The sequence below is a fragment of the Mytilus trossulus genome, chromosome 14, assembly GCF_036588685.1.
Source record: "Mytilus trossulus isolate FHL-02 chromosome 14, PNRI_Mtr1.1.1.hap1, whole genome shotgun sequence".
Lineage (NCBI taxonomy): Eukaryota > Metazoa > Mollusca > Bivalvia > Mytilida > Mytilidae > Mytilus > Mytilus trossulus.
In genome coordinates, this window is record NC_086386.1 from 29,659,867 (window position 1) to 29,681,789 (window position 21,923).

Genomic DNA, 21,923 nt, shown 5'->3' on the forward strand with positions numbered 1-21,923 from the left:
AAATATTTTTTGCGTTTACGATTAAACTACTTTAATATATAGAGACTCTCTGTATTCTGTCAGGGAATTTCTATATATAATTTATTGGTAAAAGGGAAAATAGTGATTTGGCAAAAATGAAAGTAAGGTAGAGATTAGAGGGAGGCAGAGACTTTTTCGGGGCGTCAGGATCAGGTGCTTTTAAGGTCGGGATTGGGGATTGATCCTTACGGGATCCAGGTTTGAAGGTCGGGATTTGGGGATTGATCCTTACGGGATCTGGGAATATATTTTTCGATTTCGGGATATGAATTCCTTTTAATTCTGCATCTCGGGATTTCAGGTTTTGGGATCAGGACCCCTCCGATCGACAACCCCCAAATTAGCCTTAGTCGGTATTAGTCATTTATGCATGATTCAAATCCTACCATTGGCATTTTAATAAGGCTCTAAAAAAAGCACTGATGGATTTTCATAGAAGCATATTTCTTAGACTAATAATTGTCTATATAAAGGCAGTTTCATTTATTTCATGTTTGAAACGATTCAAATTTTAATTTGATTTGACTTTTATCAAAAGAAGCATTGTAGCAAAGGAGAAGAATAATTGTGGTCGTAAACCAGAAACACGAATATAATTGATTTTAACAGAAAGGAAACAAATATCGGACTTTGGAAAAAGGGAGATACATGTACCTTTTATGTAATTCTCAATACATAATATCTTTTACAAAAAATCATCCTACAACAGTTCACAAGCTGTATATGCCCGCGATTTCGCGGGTGTTTCCTAGTATCTATGTATACAAGAAGGAATGCTTATCTATTTTATCAAAAAAATATGATAATTTCGATACACTTAAGTGTGTGCTAATTAAAAAAATGGTGAAAATTTTCGTCCACTAACAATACTTTTAAAATATAGTTATAAGAACAAAGTATGCAGTTTACATTGAATGTTTCATATTTTATCATCTTCTGCAGAATGCACTCAATTAAATTAGCCAAAATGAAATTATACAGAGTGTGGTATCTATGATGAGTTTATTGAAAATTATTGGAAATATCACAAATTTTGACAAGGAGATAAATAAGTATGTTATGACCTCCTATATTCATCGTTACCGTAACGAATAGTCAAAGGTCAATATCAGTTGAAAAAGTCAGTCCATTCAGATGATACAACTAGAAATTAAAGAACAGGACCATACTATACGAGAAAAAACTTGTATTGCACTGACATGATGTGATATATGTAACATACTTTTCTGAAGACCGTTATTAAGATAATAAAACATCTAACTTTAAGGTTTAAACTCCTTTCCGTAAAAGTTTACATAACATGTATTTTGCTATTGTTTTCTTCCTTTTCATTCATAATACTCCAAATGATTTTACGTATTTATACATGCCTGGATTTCAAATGTTTATATTTTGGCATTGCTGATGAAAGTAAATCCAGAAAAGTGCTTCGGACGCATGGACTTTATATTTATCTTTCTTGTAGGTATACTCACTTTAGCTATTCCCATATCCATTCTTGTTTCATACAGTGGCAATACAAAATCTTTCCGCCATCCATTATTTTTAAATTTTATTTTACCACTTTTTCCATTATATTCTACCTAAAATACAACATCATAAATGCATCAAACAATACGCTTGGCAGTGTCTTCAATTCATTAAACGTACTTGAAAAAATCGAAAACTCGTTGGGATAAATATTAACATCAATCAAACCATAAGTGTTTTTAACAGAATGATTACCACTTATAAAAAGTATGATAGTAAATTTTTATTTTCTAATTAACACATTTCTCCACTGACAAAATAACTAAGTTTCATTTTTCTGATCTCAGTCTGTTTCAAAATAAGGTTCATGTAGGATTGAGTAAACACAAATAATCGTAACAAGATTGTGTTTGCATGAAATGTTTTTCTTGTTTTATATCACAAGCAATTAGTTTGAATTGCCAATAGCTATACAAAATAAGTTTATTAAACAGTAACATGAATTGGCCAAAAAAACGTCATGAAGAAAATATAAAATTAAATAGTTGTGGTATTGTTTTTACAAGATAACAAAACAGCTAATTTAAAAAATTCAAATCCTATAATAGTTCATAGAACAATTGAAGGTCTTGTCACCTGTAAAGATCTACTTTGATATGAAAATATTAAAATTCGTTTTAATGTCATTACCTGTGCCAAATGGTCATTCTAGTTTATAGTACGCTACTCCCAACAATACATGTATATGTGTTGTATACAATTTTAGGTAATTGAGGGAGGTAATTTGTTTCTTCCTAATTGAGAAATGTTATATCCGGTATTATTTGAATGTTTACTCGACATTGATTAAAAAAATGTATAATTCAATATACTTTTATAAACATAACTTCAAGTACTAAAATTAGCTACTTCGGGTTTAAAGAAGGTCACTTCCGGTTGGCTTTTCCAGTGTCAAATGGCTTGCAACCTAATGCAAGTCCCATGAATTTATCGTGTATAAATATGAGGTAAAAGCAAAGGTCAAATTTTAGAACATCAAATTTATCTATGACCTTTAACTCAATTTAAAGGTCATAAACTGAGCATCTCAAATAAAAAGATTCCAGTTATCTATTATCTTATGGTTAATAAGAAATCTTTCTACCAACTATAGGTCACTGGTTGGCCTTCATTTTCTGAATAGTAGAAAACCATTTGCATGACACAAAATCAGTACGCGCACATACACAAATATAACACAAACATCAAAGAGAACAGTGCTGTTCTTAATTTCAAAGTCCGAATGTGGCCTTTAATACTGATAAAACAAAAGTAAATTTAAAAAAAAAGAAAAGAAAAAACTCACTGAAAGCTTAGGACGGCCACTGCGAAGGAAAGAAAGAAAGGTGAAAAAAAACAAAGGGACATGCAAACTAAAAATAAGAAAAACAAACTATCGAAGCAATGGAAAAACATGAAGTAAGACCAAAAGACAAACTACAGTATACAAAACACAACATATAAAATTAAGGATCTCAAAGATTTATTGTAGTTACCTTTCTTATCTGATTAAGAACTTTTTTTCCTGGACTGAATGTTATTCTACGTTCATTATCTCTACATTTCATCATTTCGTCAACTCTATGGATAGGAGTTACTTGTTCTATTTTCTTCAAAGCTCTATGGAAGACCATTACTGCATCTTTAACAAGATCATCACCAAACTATAAGAATGCATTTATATTTTACACAAAGTCTAGTAAATGATGTTATAAAAAAGATCAAATAGATAATAGTAAGCGTAGACCCAGTGGTTGCAGATTGCAAATAACCAATGATTCGATGTGGGTTTTTTTACCGTATTCTTTTCATTCTATTTTATTGTGCGCGCCTTATTTTTTTTTGACAAATTTGTGACGTAACTGCCATAGCCGATTTTACAGAATCAAATTGTAGCTGAATATAAAATATACATACTTTTCCATGTTAAGGCTAGGACATAATTACTATATTGACGGGACTTGCCACTCGACAATCATACCGATTACAACATTCCATAGCCGCTTGCTTTTTAACTTGATATGACGTAATCATGACTGATCAAAAACAAATTATTTATTTTATGGAATTTTTATTCTATATTGTTTTTAAAACGAAATTATTTTGAACCCCATAATGAATTATATGTTCGCTATTCAAAACGCGTTGTTCTGAAACAGTAACCTCAAGTCATGTCGCATGAGGTAGTTCCTAAGTTCAGAGTGGAATATAAAGATTTTGCCAGCAATATTTAATTATAATGAATACAGTGGAATTATCTTCTTCAAACTACTAGTATATAAAAATGATTAAACACTCACTGTTTTCGTTCTGGTTGGCTGTGATTCCCATCCTTTGGTTTCTGGTAAGCTGAAACCTGACACGTTCAGTCCTGCAGAAAGTACTGTTTCATTCATATCAGTCATCCCCTAGAAAGAGTCGCGAAAAAATATGAAATGTATAAGAAAATGTCACAGTTTGGCATGACATTATCAAATAATTTTGACAGACCCACTACGTCTGTTATTTTCTTTTTATATTTTAAATGTTCACATAAAACTGATTTCGATATCTTGATCTATGATTATTTTTACATGTTGACTGTTATTTGCTTTAATGCTTCATTGGTCATTTCAGAGTCGTTTATAGCTGAATATGAGGTATGTGTTTTATTCATTGTCGAAGGCCGTACGGTGAATCACAGTTGATGATTTCAGTGTCTTTTCGTCTCTTGTGGAAAGTTGTCTCATTAGCAGTTATGTCACGTCTTAGTTTTATGAATTTATTATACTCTTTTGATACAACGTTTACTCTAATTATAAAGCTTACCAAGTCTATAATTAAAAAATGAAATCTGGTATTGACAACATCCGGATCTTTTTTCTGTAAATAAAAAGAAAATTTTGTTTTAACATAATATAGGCGTATATTTGTTAAATATTTAAATACATAAATATCAACATAAGGTATGTAACTGCATGACATCTAATCGTTTTATTAAAATAAAAGGTGTGCGTGAGGGTTGGTGTCTATTTATATGTCATGGTTTTCTATTATTATTTTCTATTAAATTTTTTATATTTATTTATTTCAAATTCAATTTCCTCTCTGCAAAACTGTATTGGTATAACAAGAAATGTTCCTGAATCGGTCTTTACTAACTATTCAGTACGGATGTGAACGTTGTCTAAAAAGGGCAAACAACAAAACATGAAGATGATTGATTTTTGGTGATTTAACGCCACTTTTAAGCACCGCATTTATGCTCTTTTGTGGCAGCCACTTTTTATTGGTTAAGGAAACCGGAGTGCCCGGAGAAAACCATCAACCTTCGAAAACTGACTTTCCCAAACAATTAAGATTGGAATCGAGTGAACCCACACGAGCAGAGTTCGAACTCACAACCTCAGTGTTGACTGGCAAGTGATTACAGTAGTAAATACTAACTACTTAGACCACTCGGCCACTGGTCACCCTGTAAACATAAAGTACAAATGTGTAAGATACTCACTACTAATGAAATCAGTTCCTCTGATTTTTCGGTGGTCAGATCTAAGAATACTCGTAAATCATCTTTAATGTCTGTATTGTATATACTCCTCAGCTGTTGGTGACAATGAAAAACAGATACAACTTTTTTAACAACAATGTCAATACTCATTTCTCTTTTATTGATGTCTTGAAATAGTTGTTGTAACCGTACCAATCCTACAAACATACAAAAATATGTAAATGATATTAGTATGATTGCATAACTACATGTTCAGACGAATGGACGGACGGATGGATGGACGAACAAACGCAAAAAACGAGAAAACATCATAGTGAGTATAACAATTGTAGGCATTGGATTGAAAACAAAATCCAAACGAAGTAGTTAAACTTAAGCATAACTTGATATTCGGAATACATTATTTTGCTTATAATTGATCTACAAATGTATGTTATTAAGCTACAAAGGAATAATTCCACTGTTGTTTTCTTGAGAGTGATTTGAAGGAACAAAAATACGAAAATTGATTAGGTAGAAGTTTATACTTTTCTTGTATTCATATTGTTTTACGTAAAGTATTGAGTACTTAGCAAAACGGTTGATCATTATAAAATGAACAGCTCTATATTCAAGAACCAAACGAAAAGAACTTAAAGTCGATATCATAATCTTTCAAATTACAATGCAGATTTGAAAATATATGAGAACAAAAGTCAACAAGGTATTTCCTTTATAGCCTTTGTTATTTATAAAACCAGACATGTTCTAAATGTTTCAATCCTTAAAAACACATCATTTAAACAAATCTCTTTTTTTTTAAATAGCCATGCAAACTACTCTTCATAAATTCAATGCGTCCGACTCGCTTTTCCGACCTTGCGAGGGCTCAGACTTTACAGAAATATTTAAAGTTTTGCAGAAAAAAACCATGATCAAGACTCATTTTATGATTGAGTCGTTGCAGATCACAATTTCAAAAAATACGGAAAAGGCCCCCAACAAAACTTACAAACGTATACATAACACGTGTATATAATTTTTGTGTATGATCTTAATTTTTTCAATACAGAGCTAGTCAAAGTTGTAAAAAACTCTTATCATCCTCATCATTGTTTTTCCTTCTGCATTTACCTTCACTGGGAAATTACAATGTCACTGACGACAAAAATCAATAACTTTTACCTACCGTCATCTGTTTCATATATATAGAATATTTTATTCCATTCTTTAAGCTGAACAATATCAAGAAGCCCCGTAATATATGATGGTCTAATGTAAAGCTGGTATGGATCTGAAGACAGCGACTGTTGTGGCATACTCAACGATATAAAGGGAACTTTGAAAGTGTCAGTATAAGACTGTATGGTTGATAAAGCACAGGAATGAAATGCTCCAAGGATCCCGTATACATTCTGTTCTAACAAATCACAAACTGAAAAAGAAAGATAGACATTACTGTTCGGTGTGAGCCAAGGCTCCGTGTTGAAGACTGTAAGTTTACCTATAACGGTTTACTTTTATGACATGCGACTTGGGTGGGGAGATGTCTCATTAACACTCATACCACATCTTCTATCTATTTGCAGTAGTTTTTTCTTATAATAGTAGTGAAATTTCCTTTTCACACATGATAGGAAAATTATGAACAAAACAATAGGTATAATAGATTAATGATATTAAATAGTTTGACTTCTTATATAAGACTTTCCTATGGAAAGGGTATAGACAATCAGTACTTTAAAAGAGGGCGTAAGATACCAAAGGGACAGTCAAACTCATAAATCTAAAACAAATTGACAACGCCATGGCTAAAAATGAAAAAAAGACAAATAGACAAACAATAGTACACATGACACAACATAGAAAACTAAAGAATAAACAACACGAACCCCACCAAAAACTAGGGATTATCTCATATGCTCCGGAAGGGTAAGCAGATCCTGCTCCACATGTGGCACCCGTCGTGTTGCTTATGTGATAACAAATCCGGTTAATAGTCTAATTCGTTAGGTCATATTCATGTAAGAGAATGGGATTGCAGTTACGACGTAAGGAACATATCCGATATCATTTGTGAAACGGTTATTCCATAACGGTCAACCAACTCGTGATGGCGTCCGTAAAATTTACGAAGAGATGATTTTAACTTCACCATTTAGAACTCTTGGTGTAATAGCTTCCTTGTGAGCAGCAACTCTCTATCAAGAAAATCATGATAGGAAATGCAAGCACGGGAATGTCGACGTATTAATTGGGAGATTTATACCCCGTATGCAGGTGCTGCTGGAATATTGCTACTTAGAAATGGAAAGTTCACAATTGGAAAACTGATATGATTTATAAAGACTACATTGTTGTAACTACAATGATTCACCAATCATCGTTAAAACCAAAACTGTATGAATATTTTTTTCAAACAATAATACAATAGTCCTCGAAAGCAAGTTGGATACAAAACAGAATTTACTAGTAAAATGAAACGGGTGTGTTATTTATTATTTATTGCATTCGTAGTCTAGCAAGGTTTTCTAATGATGCGTGAACCTTACCTAGACTATACGTTTAATTTGTGTACATAAATAAGGTAGCTACGATTTGATTGTTATTTGTTAGGGGGGGGGGGAGGGTAACTATGTTAGGATGAAGACTTTTGTCCCGAATTTTGTTTTAGTTGTAAACTCTGTCCTGCCTTTTTATTTTTAGTTTACCCTGACTTTTTTTTACCTAAATTGTCATCCTGCCTTTATACTCAAAACTGCTGTCCTGCCATTTTTTTTTCAAATTTCATCCTAATAATAACTAGTTTACGGAAAGTAGTTTTCTTTTTTAAATTCTATTGACTGTTTTTGTTTTTTACAAATAAGAATATTTGAACAAGCTTGGCAAAAAAAAGCATTTCTAAAAGATAGTTATCTAAAATAGCATGAAGGATGGTACTTCATTTTAACATTCAACATTGATTTTCACTAATTGCAACAAATACATAAAAAGGAGTTAAAGACCGATTAAGGATAGTTAATGTAAAAACATTTTAGTAATAGAAACAGTTAGTACAATGTTGTGTCAGATTTGTAATAATGACTTTCGCAAAAAAGTACGCCATGAAAATAAGGTTTATCGGCAATCACATAATATAACCGTAGAAGTGAATTGCGTCGCATGGAAATGTATAGATGAAGTATCTTATGTATGTATTGGTACACATTTGATATGACTAATAATATCTTTATCAGGAGTAAATATCCTGATGTCTGCAATCGATATAAGAGTGCATTTCCCTAATCCAATTTTACTGAAAAAGCTTTTATTGTCGAAAATATGGTGGATACAAAATCGATTGCAGGGTTATGCTTGTCCCAGGAGAAACGAGAATTTAATACTATCCTTAACTTCGTTTAACAATGCTGACTTCTAAAGATAGTTAGCAATTTCAGCTGAATAAATAACATGACTTGTATTTTAAGAATATCAAGATGGATTTCACACTAATATGAAAGCAGATTGTCAATAGAAATATTGCACATTAAAATTGCAATCGTAAATCATGTGTTTGCCATTAATCAAAGGTTTTTACTCCACTGACATTTATATTTAGCTCATTTGGGACATTGTTTGCTTTTGCTAAAACAAACATATTTGGTGTGTAATGGCATTGATGTCTTAACTCGTACCGGCTCCTTTTTTGTTTAAAGTTGGTCATGGGCCAGTTATGGATTAACCAATAAAATTGTTTTCTTCCGGCTTAAGAATGCCAAAGATTCTCTAATATATGTGAATGGTAATGCAAAAATCCTTATTCTTGCCAGTATTTTATTTTTATTTTCTAGTACTGGGCCATTTCCACTGCTGTTGAACTACTACTCCCTTGTTTTTTTTTTAACATTTTAATAGTCATTGTTGCAATGCTGGCATTACTTATGATATGCCCTCATTAAATATTCTGTTTAAGAAATCATGAAGAAATTAGGGTTCAATATACATCTTCAAGAAAACTCCATCTGCTGTGAGATGGAATTATCTATTTCCCCCCTTTTGATTTTAAAAATATTTTTTTTATATTGCTAACATTTTTAACCCCACCACATTCTATATGTATGTGCATGTCCCAAGTCAGGAGTCTGCAATTCAGTGATTATCGTTTGTTTATTTGATACATATTTGTTTTTCGTTAATTTTTTGTACATTAATAAGGCCGTTAGTTTTTCGGTTGAATTGCTAAAACATTGTCATTTCGTGGCCTTTCAACGCTCACTATGCGGTATGGGCTCAGATCATTGTTGATAGCCGTACGGTGACCTTGAGTTATTAATTGCTGTGTCATTTGGTCTCTTGTGGAGAGTTGTGTCTTTGACAAACATATTGCAACTTCTTTTTTTCATACATGTTTGTACCTCATCATGTCGAATTTATACTCATTGTGCATTTTTAACTTTTAAATTTTTATGCTTGAACGTGAGTTTAGAAATACGTAATGAAAACAAGGACATAATTATAAATCATAGGTGAAAGATACAAGGACATTCAAACTCGTAAGTCGAAAATAAAGTGACAACGATATGAGTAGTAAAGAAAAAAATCAGCACACAAACAATAGAACACAATTATACACTACATAGAAAACGTAAAGACCAAGCATCATAGACCCCACTTAAAACACATGGCGATTTCAGGTCCTCAAGAAGGTACTAAGCACATGCTGCTCCACAGTCAGTTTTAAGATATCGTAAGTGCACAGATAAACGCGTTAGAACTGCATTACTTGATAGGTGAAATACGATTCCAAGCACACTTTTATCCTTAGATATAACACAAAGCAAATATAAGTTTGCCTCGTTTCAGATAAAAATCTACTTTGTAATAGCCATCATTAAATCATTTCTCATTAAACGAGAAACTTTAGTCCCTGTTAATGCATAAATAGTTTGCATTACAATGAACACGATCCTCGAGGGAATCTAGTGTTAGTATGCTATTTCAAACTGATAAAATAAGCATCATTAAACATGACAAACGAAAGCCATAACTTAATAACGGGAATATACAATACATTAATTGTATGATGCTACGGTACCTATCAAACCTATATATAAAATAAAACGAGAGACAACTCTTCATAAGAGACCGAAAGAGAGAAATTTACAACAATATTTCCTTTTTGTAAGATATTAGATACATGTATATAATATGCTGAATATTTCTCACGTCAACTTAAATGATTTTTTTTTCAAAATGGGGTGCAATAATTAACATACATATTATTATATATTATATTTAAAATCGAAACGAAATGGATAAAAAATAAAGCGATGCAGCATGATTGCCTATGAGACAACCAACATTCTATCATAAACCGAAAGTATACTTTTAGGGATATACACAGATACATGTACAAGCCAACCATCATCCCACCAGATACCAAAGGATATGGATGTATATATAATCAGAAACATATAACCAAACGACCTTCAATCATGAACTAAACCAATTTCGTACAACAAGCTATAATTATAAAAGCACTAGTAGGAAACAACAAGTGAAACTGCGAGCTACTGCTTACAGATGATAACCCCGCCTCAAGTTTATAATATTGATAGTGTAAAACTATGCAAGTGTTCGGTTAACAGGAAGTTGTTAAGTGATGCATCTGAAAACGCATCAAACGGAATAGCGGTCTTGAAAAATAATGAAACAAAATTTCAGAAATCCTTGTATTGTAGTTCCTGAGACAAATGTGAGGAAATTTTTCAACTTGGCTATCATTTGTAAAATGATACAAGTGTTCGGGTAAACATGAAGTTGTCGGGTGATGAATCTAAAAACGCATCACCCGGTAAAGCAGACTTATAAAAACTCTGAAACCAAATTAAAGAAATTCTTGTATTGTAGTTCTAAGAAAAGTTAGACGAAAAATATTCATGGGACGGACGGACTGACGGACGGATGGATGGATGGATGGATGGACAGACAGAGGTAAAACAATATACCCCCCTTTTTTTTAAAGCTTGGGGTATAATTATAAGTGTAAAGAAAGGATAGAGGTAACATAGATGGTTTAGATCTCAAAAATCATGTTTAATCACGCCGCATTTTTGCGCTTGTCCAAAGTCAGGAGCCTCTGGCCGTTGTTTGTCTTGAAGGATTTTTAATTTTAGTTAGTTGTATGTTTTTTTTTTATTTAGTATGACCTCTATTTTCTAAAAACTAGCACGCATTTTATTCAGGGGTCAGCTGAGACCCACCTCCGGTTTGGGATTTTCTTGCTGTGATGAGGACACATTGGTGGTTTTCGGTTGTGTTTTGCTCAATTTTATGAGATGAAAGCATCATTAAACTATGTGTACGGATTGATAATTCAGTCGTATGATTTTTTTTATTAGTTGTTAGTTGTTAGCTGCGAGTATTCACAGATCTGTTCCTTGTATCTTTTTTCTTGTGTTATTATATTATACCACTGTCCCAGACTATGGGAAGGGCTTTGATCCCGCATAAATGTTTAACCCCGCCACATTGTGTATGTATGTGCCTGTCCCAAGTCAGGAGACTATATTCAGTGCACGTGGTTGTCGTTTATGTGTTACAAATTTGTTTTACGTTCATTTTCTTATATAAATAAGGCCGTTAGTTTCCTTTTTTTAATATGTAATATTGTCATTTCGGAGCATTCAATAACTGACTATGCGGTATGGGTTTTGCTCATTGTTGAAGACCGTACGGTGACCTATAATGATAATTTCTATGTCACTTTGGTCTCTTGTGGACAGTCGTCTCATTGGCTTCATGCCACATCTTCTTTTTATATTAAAAGTCACTAATGATACAGGATGTTCCAGATATTTGTTTCATTGGTTTCCATAAGTTAATGTTAATTAGTATGCATATCGAAGTATACTTATTAAAATGAAACTTAGACATACAAATTATATGAACCAAGCTTGTCAGATAATGTTTGAATTTATTTTTCAGTTTAAGAGTTAAAGATTTTTTTTACAAACATTCAGATAATATAAACATGATTCCTTTAAAGTAACAAACTCAAAATTACTCAAATACATATTTTATGCATTGATGGTCATTGATGCTGTTAATAGTTTCATTCTTTTTATAAAAGTGTAGATTTTAACAAGTACAATGCTGAATTGGTAAAAATAAAAGAGTTATACTAGTGCTTTAACACCAACGAGTCAATAAATGTATGGTCTTCATCATAAAAGCAGATTTATAGATTTTGTATTGCTGATAATGATTGGTGGTTTTAGGGTGTCTATTTATCCGTAAAGTGTACACAGTTTTCACGTTGATAGACAGGAACGATAGATATTATTTTACTCTGTCTGATGGTCATAATTTAATGTGTTCCAAATTCTCTGAACTGGTACACATTTTTGTTTGGGGACCATATGAAGCTCGCAACGGGGTACGGAATTTTCTGACAGTGTTGAGGACTCATTGATAAAAAAATCAACTAAACCTCCATGGCGGAATTATGAAGTCAACCAAGCGAAGAAAACTTAAACTATAAACAAAGGCAATATAGGAAGAGAAACATCTCACAAAACAAAGAATCCCTGGTTACTCAGAAGAACAGTTTGAAAATGAGAAGGAGAAAGCTATGAATGACTGGAGTGAACGTTTAGTAGACCAGGTCAATACATCCAGAAATTCAAAAGTGGTATGGACTACTTATAAGAATTGACCAAAAAGAAAGATTACAACACCATTCTAGTACCATTATGAGAGCAAGACGACCCACCAACCTTTTCAAATCAAGGAAAGTTTAAAATCTTGCAAAAAACAGAACTATTTAAGTTTGCAGGAGAAAACCTCATAAAAGCAATACGAACTATGGAGAAACTAACACTAAAACATGGCCGGCTACCACAGGAATGGAAGACAGTAAACATTAGATTCCCGAGGAAACAAGGAAAAACAAACTACAACTCACCATCATCATACCGCCTGTCGTGTTTCCGGAAATGTAACGGAGTTCACGTCTTTGTTTTTTATCTTCTTGATTTATACACTTATTTTTATATCCGGCACGTTTGGAAAATTTGTTCAAGCAAAATTTTGTACAATTTCTCATGAAATTTGTAACTTCACGACACCAAAGCGTAAGTTAATATGTAGCATATTTTTCTTTATATATGTATAAACCTTTTCTGACAAGTGTATTATTTTTAAGTCGTCCTAAACAGTTGACAAACATTCTTTTTGGTCATTTTACATGAACTGTTTATCATACCTTTTTTTACATTAATTCTTAAATCCAGTGTGCTGATTTGTATTTCATTTGCTTTGATTAAGATGTTTTCTCTTGAAAAGTATTTAATTTGCGGTTTTTGTTATTGTAAACTGCTCACTTTGATTCATGAAAAAAGGCGACTATTTTCTACTGTAACCACAAGCACGTGTGCTACTGTTTTTTGTTGTAACTGAATTATTTTATTACATCTATTATGAACTTTGAATTTGCTTAGACTATTATGACAGTCATTGTATAACACAAGTTGAATATTGAACATTGCATTTGACAAAGAAAAGAAAAAAAAAAAGATTATTTAAACATTGTTAAAACCAAATATTGTGTTTTAGTATTGATACTTTATTGTGTACTGTTATGCTAAATTTTTGAAGTGCTAATTGTTAGTAAGAATTGCTTATTTTGTATTTTTCAGTTTTTCACCCTCTCCGGAGGTTTGTTTATCAAGTAAAGAATTTGAAGTCTTATTAGTCTTTCTTGTGAGCCATAACAGTGAAAAAGCTTCGACCAGTTGTGACAATGGCAACCTATCGAGAACTAAAGCAGCATGAACAGATAGACATTACTCAGATAAAACCGAGTCGTTCAGTTTCAAATCACAGTCACTCATCGAGTAAATCTGATATATTAAGGAAAAAAGCACAATTAGAGACGAAGGTTAAATACAGTGCAAAACAGGCTGATCTTATAAGACAAAAGGCAGCCCTAGAGGCAGAATTAAGTATCCTTCAGATTAAAGAAGAGACTGAGGTGTTGGAGTCAGAGATCAGAATATTGGAAAATGAGTCCATGGTAGGAGAGGATGATGATCTAGACTCTGTATCTGAATTTCAAAAAGAAAGAACAAAAGAATATGTTCAAAATCTACATATACCAGATACAAAACCAATTGCGATAGTGAATACACCAGAAAAGCAATCTCCACAACTTAGCACATATGCAAACACATCTACACCATATGTGCCTCCTAATGTTAACAACAATAATTCACAAATTGAACTGTGTAATTTGATCACAAAGATGATGGCTCGGAAGGATATTGTTTTATCACGACTTATCAAATACAATGATAGCCCATTTCAGTTCCTATCTTGGAAAGAGACATTTAAAGATGTTATGAAAGAACTTAGTGTGACTCCTTCAGAAGAGTTGGATCTTCTCATAAAATGGCTTGGTCCAGATTCAGCAAGACAAGCAGAAAGTATCAAAGCTGCCAGTGCTAGTGATCATGTTGGTGGCTTACACAAAATTTGGGACCGATTGGATGTTCGATATGGAAGTCCAGAATTGATTGAGCAATGCTTAAAAACCAAACTCGCTAACTTTCCAAAGTTAACAAATACTGCCAAAGATTATGAACGCCTGTATGAACTATATGACATTTTATGTGAAATCCAATTTGTTAAAAACAATCCACAATATTCACAAGTTCTCGCTTATTATGACTCCTCAACTGGCGTTAATCAGATCGTAAGTTGTCTTCCTCATAACTTACAGGAAAAATGGTCAACAGAAGCTATTAAATACAAGAAAAGACACAACATGTTGTACCCGCCATTCTCATTCTTTGTTGACTTTACTTACGACATGGCAAAATGGCGTACAGATCCCAGTTTTCAGTTTGCTCCTCAGACAAATAAAACTTCTAATCCTGCTAGTATGCAATCTAATTTGCGTGTATCTACTAGAAAAACTGATGTATACACAATAGATGAAAAGCAAGTTTGTCCTATTCATGGCACAAATCATGATCTAAATGAATGTAGAGCTTTCCGTCAAAAGCCAATGACTGAACGTATGGACTTGTTAAAGAAAAACAGGCTTTGCTTTCGTTGCTGCAGTCTTCAGAAACATTTGCAAAGAAACTGTAGAGAAAATATACATTGTAATATTTGTAAAAGTTCAAATCACCCAACAGCTTTGCACATTTACCAACAAGACCAAAACATAGATCCATATAATGGCTCTCAATCTATAAATGACTGTGAAAGTGAGAAGATTCACGAAGGGGAGCTTGATAACTTATCACATGTATCAGCTATTTGTACAAAGATTTGTGGAAATCCGTTGAGTAGTAGCAAGTCTTGCGCTAAGATTTTGCCAATTTATGTTTATCCAAAAAATAAAACACACATGGCTCAAAAGGTATATGCAATCATAGATGATCAAAGTACTCATTCATTAGGTACATCAAAGTTTTTCGATATATTTAATGAGAATGCTGAACATATAAATTTTACATTATCATCATGCTCAGGCAAAGTATCTACAATGGGTAGAGTAGCAAGACATTATACAATTGAAGCTTTAGATCATAGTACTTCTATAAACATTCCATCACTTATTGAATGTAACGACATACCAAACAACCGTGATGAGATACCATCACCAGAAGTTGCAGCTAGTCATGAACATCTTAACAACATAGCGTCGCACATACCACCCATTGACCAGAATATCAAAATTGAATTACTTATTGGTAGAGATGTGATTCAAGCCCATCACGTTCTTGATCAACGCTTGGGAGGTGACAACTTACCCTATGCTCAAAAGTTGCCATTAGGGTGGGTGATCGTAGGAGAATCTTGTCTCGGTCAGATTCACCGAACAGACACTGTAACTGTAAACAAAACTTTTATTTTGCCAGATGGACGCACCTCTCATTTTCAACCTTGTGCAAATGCTTTTACTGTAAAACCTGAATCTATCTTTGAGAGAACACCTTACGATGAAACTATTGGACCTTCAATCGAGGATAAACTATTTATAGAATTGATGGATTCTCAAGTGAAACAAGGATCAGATAATCGGTGGACTGCACCTCTTCCGTTTCGCAAAGACAGACCTGTGTTGCCAAATAATAGAGTACAAGCAGTGCAGAGAGTTAACTCGTTGGAACGTAGTCTTCGCATGAACCCTAACAAAAAAGAGCATATACTTGAATTCATGAATAAGATGTTTGTGAACAAACATGCTGAGAAGGCACCAAATCTACCCATAGGAAATGAATGTTGGTATCTTCCCTTTTTTGGGGTATATCATCCCAAAAAACCTGGAAAAGTGAGAATTGTTTTTGATTCGTCGGCTAAGTTTAGCGGAACTTCATTGAATGATGTCTTAATAAAAGGACCAGATCTAACAAACAATTTATTAGGTGTTTTACTTAGATTCCGTAAAGAGGCTGTAGCAGTGACAGCAGACGTAGAACAAATGTTTTACAACTTTAAGGTAACAGATTCACATAGAGACTATTTGCGTTTTGTATGGCATGAAAACAATGAAGTTCATCGCCCTCTTATTGATTACAGAATGACTGTACATGTTTTTGGGAATAGCCCTTCTCCCTCTGTTGCCACATATTGTTTAAGGAGAGCAGTGCAAAATGCAGATAATGACATTCAGGACTTTGTTTATAACAACTTTTATGTTGATGATGGGTTGATGTCATGCCCTGATGTCGAGTCCGCAGTTGATCTTATGAAGCGATCTCAAAAGGCTCTTGTAGATGGTGGTGGATTACGACTACATAAAATAGTGTCAAATAGTAAAGATGTTCTTCAAAGCTTCCCATCGGAAGACTTATCTTCGGACCTCAAAAACCTGGACCTTGGATCTGAAACTCCTCCTGTACAACGCAGCCTAGGACTTTCATGGGACATTTCTGTCGATCAATTTACATTCAAAGTGTCTTCAGAGAAAAAGCCGTACACTCGCAGAGGTGCCTTGTCGGTCATTAATAGCATATTTGACCCTATTGGGTTTGCGTCACCAATTACAATGAATGGAAAACTAATTCTCCGAGAGATGATGTCAGAATCTGGACCTACAAATTGGGATGAAGATCTCCCTGATCATTTGAAATTAAGATGGGAAAATTGGGTATCCTCATTGGTTCATCTTCAAAACTTACAAATACCACGAAGATATTCAGACATATCATTTTTAAACTCTACTCATTTGGAGGTTCATGTATTCAGTGATGCGTCAAAGGACGCGATAGCATCTGTTGCTTATTTGAAATTGTTTGGTGAAAATGAAAGTGAAGTCTCCTTTCTGATGGGCAAAGCTAAAGTGTCGCCAGTACACGGCCACACAATACCGCGCTTAGAGTTATGTGCAGCTGTCCTTTCAGTCGAGATTGCAGATACTTTGAAAGAACAACTCAAATTAGACTCAACTTATTTTCATTTTTATACTGACAGTAAGGTTGTTTTAGGTTACCTAACTAATGAAACACGTAGATTTTATGTTTATGTGAGCAACCGAGTAAACCGAATAAGAACATCAAGTTCTCCCAGCCAATGGAGCTACATTTCAACTGATCTGAACCCAGCAGATGTAGCAACAAGAAGTCTTAATACTTTAGATTTACCCAGTTCAGTCTATCTACAGGGACCAACATTCTTGAGTCAAGATTCAGATATTGGAAAACAAATGTATCCACTTGTCGACCCAAATGATGATAAAGAAGTCTGTAGTTACTAATAAAACTGACATTAATGAGGAAGTAGGATTGTCAAGCAGGTTTTCTCGGCTTGCATCTTGGAAAAGTCTAGTGAGAGCTATTCAGTTTCTCAAAGCCTTTATTAGAAAGTTGCATCAAGAGAGTCCACCTTCTCGACAAGAAGTGGAACAATTTATCATCAAAACAGTGCAAGAAGAGGCATTTTCAAATGATATCAATGCAATTAGTTCTGTTGGTCGGTTACTTCCTAAATCAAATTTATTGTCGCTTTCACCTGTGTTAGACAAACATAATATTCTTAGAGTTGGTGGACGGATACGACATGCAAAAAATGTTGAGCTACATCTTCAGCCAATAATTATTCCAAAGAAACATCATTTAGCTGTGTTACTGACGCGTCACTATCATGAATTGACATGTCATCAAGGAAGACACATGACTGAATGAGCCTTGCGTTCAGGAGGCTTTTGGGTTATAGGCAGTAAAAGGTTAGTTTCTACAATCATCAGACAATGTGTCACATGTAAGAAATTGCGAGGTCAGTTTAAAGTACAAAAGATGTCTGACCTTCCGGAAGATAGACTCACTCCAGGACCTCCTTTTACCTTTGTGGGAATTGATACATTTGGACCATACCAAATCATCCATAGAAAAACTAGAGGCTCATCAATCAATCAGAAAAGATGGGCAATATTATTCACATGTTTGGTTTCAAGAGCGATACATATTGAAGTCATAGAAGAAATGAGTAGCGCCAGTTTTATCAATGCATATCGTCGTTTCATTGCTATCAGAGGATCTGTTAAAATTCTTCGATCAGACAGAGGAACAAATTTTGTTGGTGCAATACAAGATTTAGGAATCACAGCCGAATTCATTGAAAAAGGCACTGTTGATACAATGCTATCACAATACGGAACTATATGGAAATTCAACCCTCCGCATGCTTCACATTTTGGTGGATCATGGGAAAGGATGATAGGCTTGAGCAGAAGGATTTTAGATTGCATGCTCATTCGTGAGAAAAATAGACTTACACATGAAATTTTAGTTACTCTAATGGCAGAGGTCAGTGCTATTGTGAATTCAAGGCCGTTAGTATCTGTCTCTACTGACCCGGATAACCCGGAAGTATTATCTCCGTCTATGCTCTTAACACACAAGAAAGGACAGGATGAACAATCTATGCTACAATTTGGAACTAAGGACATGCTACGTAGTCAGTGGAAGATGGTTCAAGGACTGGCAGATGAATTCTGGTCAAAATGGAATAAAGAATATTTACATACACTACAAGTAAGGAAAAAGTGGGAATTGCCGATAAAGGACTTAAATATAGGAGACATAGTTCTCATGAGGGACCGAGAGTTACCAAGACCACAGTGGCCGATGGCAATAGTAACAAAAGTTTTCCCCAGTGCCGACATGAAAATCCGAAAAGTGGAAATTCGAACTATTAGAGACAACAAACCCAGTTCATTCATAAGACCAATTGTTGAACTCATTCCTCTCGTTCTTACTGATGCAAAATGACAGTCAGTTATTTTTGCAACTTTATACCATCTTCTTGTTCAGTACATGTATATTGCTAGATAAGCATAAATTTTGTATTTTTTGTGGTGATTTTTTAAAAAATCAGAAGGGGAGTGTCGTGTTTCCGGAAATGTAACGGAGTTCACGTCTTTGTTTTTTATCTTCTTGATTTATACACTTATTTTTATATCCGGCACGTTTGGAAAATTTGTTCAAGCAAAATTTTGTACAATTTCTCATGAAATTTGTAACTTCACGACACCAAAGCGTAAGTTAATATGTAGCATATTTTTCTTTATATATGTATAAACCTTTTCTGACAAGTGTATTATTTTTAAGTCGTCCTAAACAGTTGACAAACATTCTTTTTGGTCATTTTACATGAACTGTTTATCATACCTTTTTTTACATTAATTCTTAAATCCAGTGTGCTGATTTGTATTTCATTTGCTTTGATTAAGATGTTTTCTCTTGAAAAGTATTTAATTTGCGGTTTTTGTTATTGTAAACTGCTCACTTTGATTCATGAAAAAAGGCGACTATTTTCTACTGTAACCACAAGCACGTGTGCTACTGTTTTTTGTTGTAACTGAATTATTTTATTACATCTATTATGAACTTTGAATTTGCTTAGACTATTATGACAGTCATTGTATAACACAAGTTGAATATTGAACATTGCATTTGACAAAGAAAAGAAAAAAAAAAGATTATTTAAACATTGTTAAAACCAAATATTGTGTTTTAGTATTGATACTTTATTGTGTACTGTTATGCTAAATTTTTGAAGTGCTAATTGTTAGTAAGAATTGCTTATTTTGTATTTTTCAGTTTTTCACCCTCTCCGGAGGTTTGTTTATCAAGTAAAGAATTTGAAGTCTTATTAGTCTTTCTTGTGAGCCATAACACCGCCCAATAAGTCTAACCAGTGTCATGTGCAAAATTACTGAAATAATTGTTCTTAACAGGCTGGCAGCGTTCATGGAAGGAATGAAGCTTATAGACGAAATACAAGAAGGATTCAGGAAAAAACACTCAACATCAGATCAGATCAGATTTATTCAGAACACGATAGAAAAAAATCAATATCGGAGAAATCACCCTTCTTTGTCTTATTGACATAGAAAAGGCATATGATTCAATCTTGCGAGAGGGACTAATATTTAGTAAAATTCCACCATCTGGGTATAAGGGGGAAAACATGGACCTGTATTAAGATTCATGCGGACCCTTTGGCTAAAATGGCTGTATTTGCACCTCAAAATTTACTCTGAATACAGAGAACCCCGTGCAGCTGGGAAAGATTTAAGGTATTGAATGCCCTAGATAAATATAATTCATTGCGTTGTATGATTTAGAAAATTCATAACTTTATTGGATTATGCAGTGCACTTTTTAACGTCCCTGCAGAAGATGATAAAATTAACAAACAGTCGAGTTTTGCTTGATATGGTCCACTCAGGTACACAGTTTAAAATCACCAACTACTGTCAGGTATCTATTGTCCGTCTATTGTTCATGTCAAACAAAACAGTTCACTTCAATAATTACCTGTTGGGAAGATCTCAAATCTCTTTCCCAACTTAGTTTATTTTGGTCCATTCCTGAGGAATGAAAAAAAGTGCACGGCAAAATCCGGTTAAGTTTTTATTTTTCTAAAACATAAAACATATTTGATATTCCTTTATCAAGGGCATGCTATGCATTATTTTTTTTAGATGCACAGGTACGTCTGCACTCAGAGTAAGTTTTGAGGTGACAATACGTCCATTTTACCTAAGGGGTCCATATGAACCTTAAGGATTTCCTACATAACTGAATTGCAAGATGCATCTTTGAAAACTATCTAAGCGAAGAATTTGAAACAAAGGCTGTCACAAGGATCTGTTCTTACGCCTTCATTGTTAAACATCTTTATCAACGACCTGCTGGGAGATATTTTAGGAGACAAGACAGAACTTACTGATGATGGAACACTCTGGAAAACAACTAAACCAGACCAGTTAATACAACTTAAGGATAGGATGAAGGGTGAAATTACAAAGGCAATTAAATGGACTTAAAATGGAGAGTAAACATCCACCTAAACAAAACTGAAATATGCATCTTCTCAAAAAAGACAATCAATGAAGAGGAGAAACGCATTTTGATTCAAGGTAAAGAACACAAATACAGCTCGACACCAAAGCTCCTTGGAATCATTATGGACGAGAAAATGACCTTTAGCAAACACACTGATGCCATTAAAAAGAGAGGAAACAGGAATTTAACTATACTGAGAGAAGTGAGACAGATTAGCAAAGTAAAGACAGAAAGCTATTACAATTATGCTACTGTCTAGTTAGATCAGTCATGGAATATTGTAGTCCAGCATGGCAAATAGCAGAAACAAAAGACCTGCATCAACTTGACAGAGTACAGAGAAAAGCACTTATCCTATGCATGGATATGCCTACAACATCTAGCAGAAAAGCGCTAGAAGTAGAAACAGCTGTTATGCAAATATATACCTTAGGCACAAATGGCCAGTAAAGAGATAGTAGAGATTAAATCCAAATCTGCACGGGAACCTATCGAACTGGTGTGGAATATGAAGATCATGACACATATGACAAGTACCAACACCAATGGGCAAAGCATTAAGCCAAGCAACAAAAATGCAA

General features: G+C 33.8%; 2 protein-coding genes across 2 annotated transcripts in view; one reads left to right on the forward strand and one right to left on the reverse strand.

Annotated features, from left to right (window-relative positions):
* LOC134697651 (glutamate receptor-like) overlaps positions 1-21,923 on the reverse strand; it is a 36,581-nt gene that overhangs the window by 10,876 nt on the left and 3,782 nt on the right. The window contains exons 3-8 of the mRNA XM_063559933.1: positions 6,189-6,434; positions 5,021-5,217; positions 4,339-4,392; positions 3,831-3,938; positions 3,027-3,194; positions 1,497-1,604 (exon numbers count right to left, since the gene is read on the reverse strand). Of these exons, the coding sequence (XP_063416003.1) occupies positions 1,497-1,604; positions 3,027-3,194; positions 3,831-3,938; positions 4,339-4,392; positions 5,021-5,217; positions 6,189-6,434 (881 nt within the window). The remainder of the gene's footprint in view (positions 1-1,496; positions 1,605-3,026; positions 3,195-3,830; positions 3,939-4,338; positions 4,393-5,020; positions 5,218-6,188; positions 6,435-21,923) is intronic.
* LOC134696363 (uncharacterized) lies at positions 17,753-20,161 on the forward strand. Its single transcript, XM_063558095.1, has 2 exons — positions 17,753-19,528; positions 20,092-20,161. The coding sequence occupies exon 1, from the start codon at positions 18,286-18,288 to the stop codon at positions 19,258-19,260; it is 975 nt and encodes a 324-aa protein (XP_063414165.1). The 5' UTR covers positions 17,753-18,285; the 3' UTR covers positions 19,261-19,528; positions 20,092-20,161.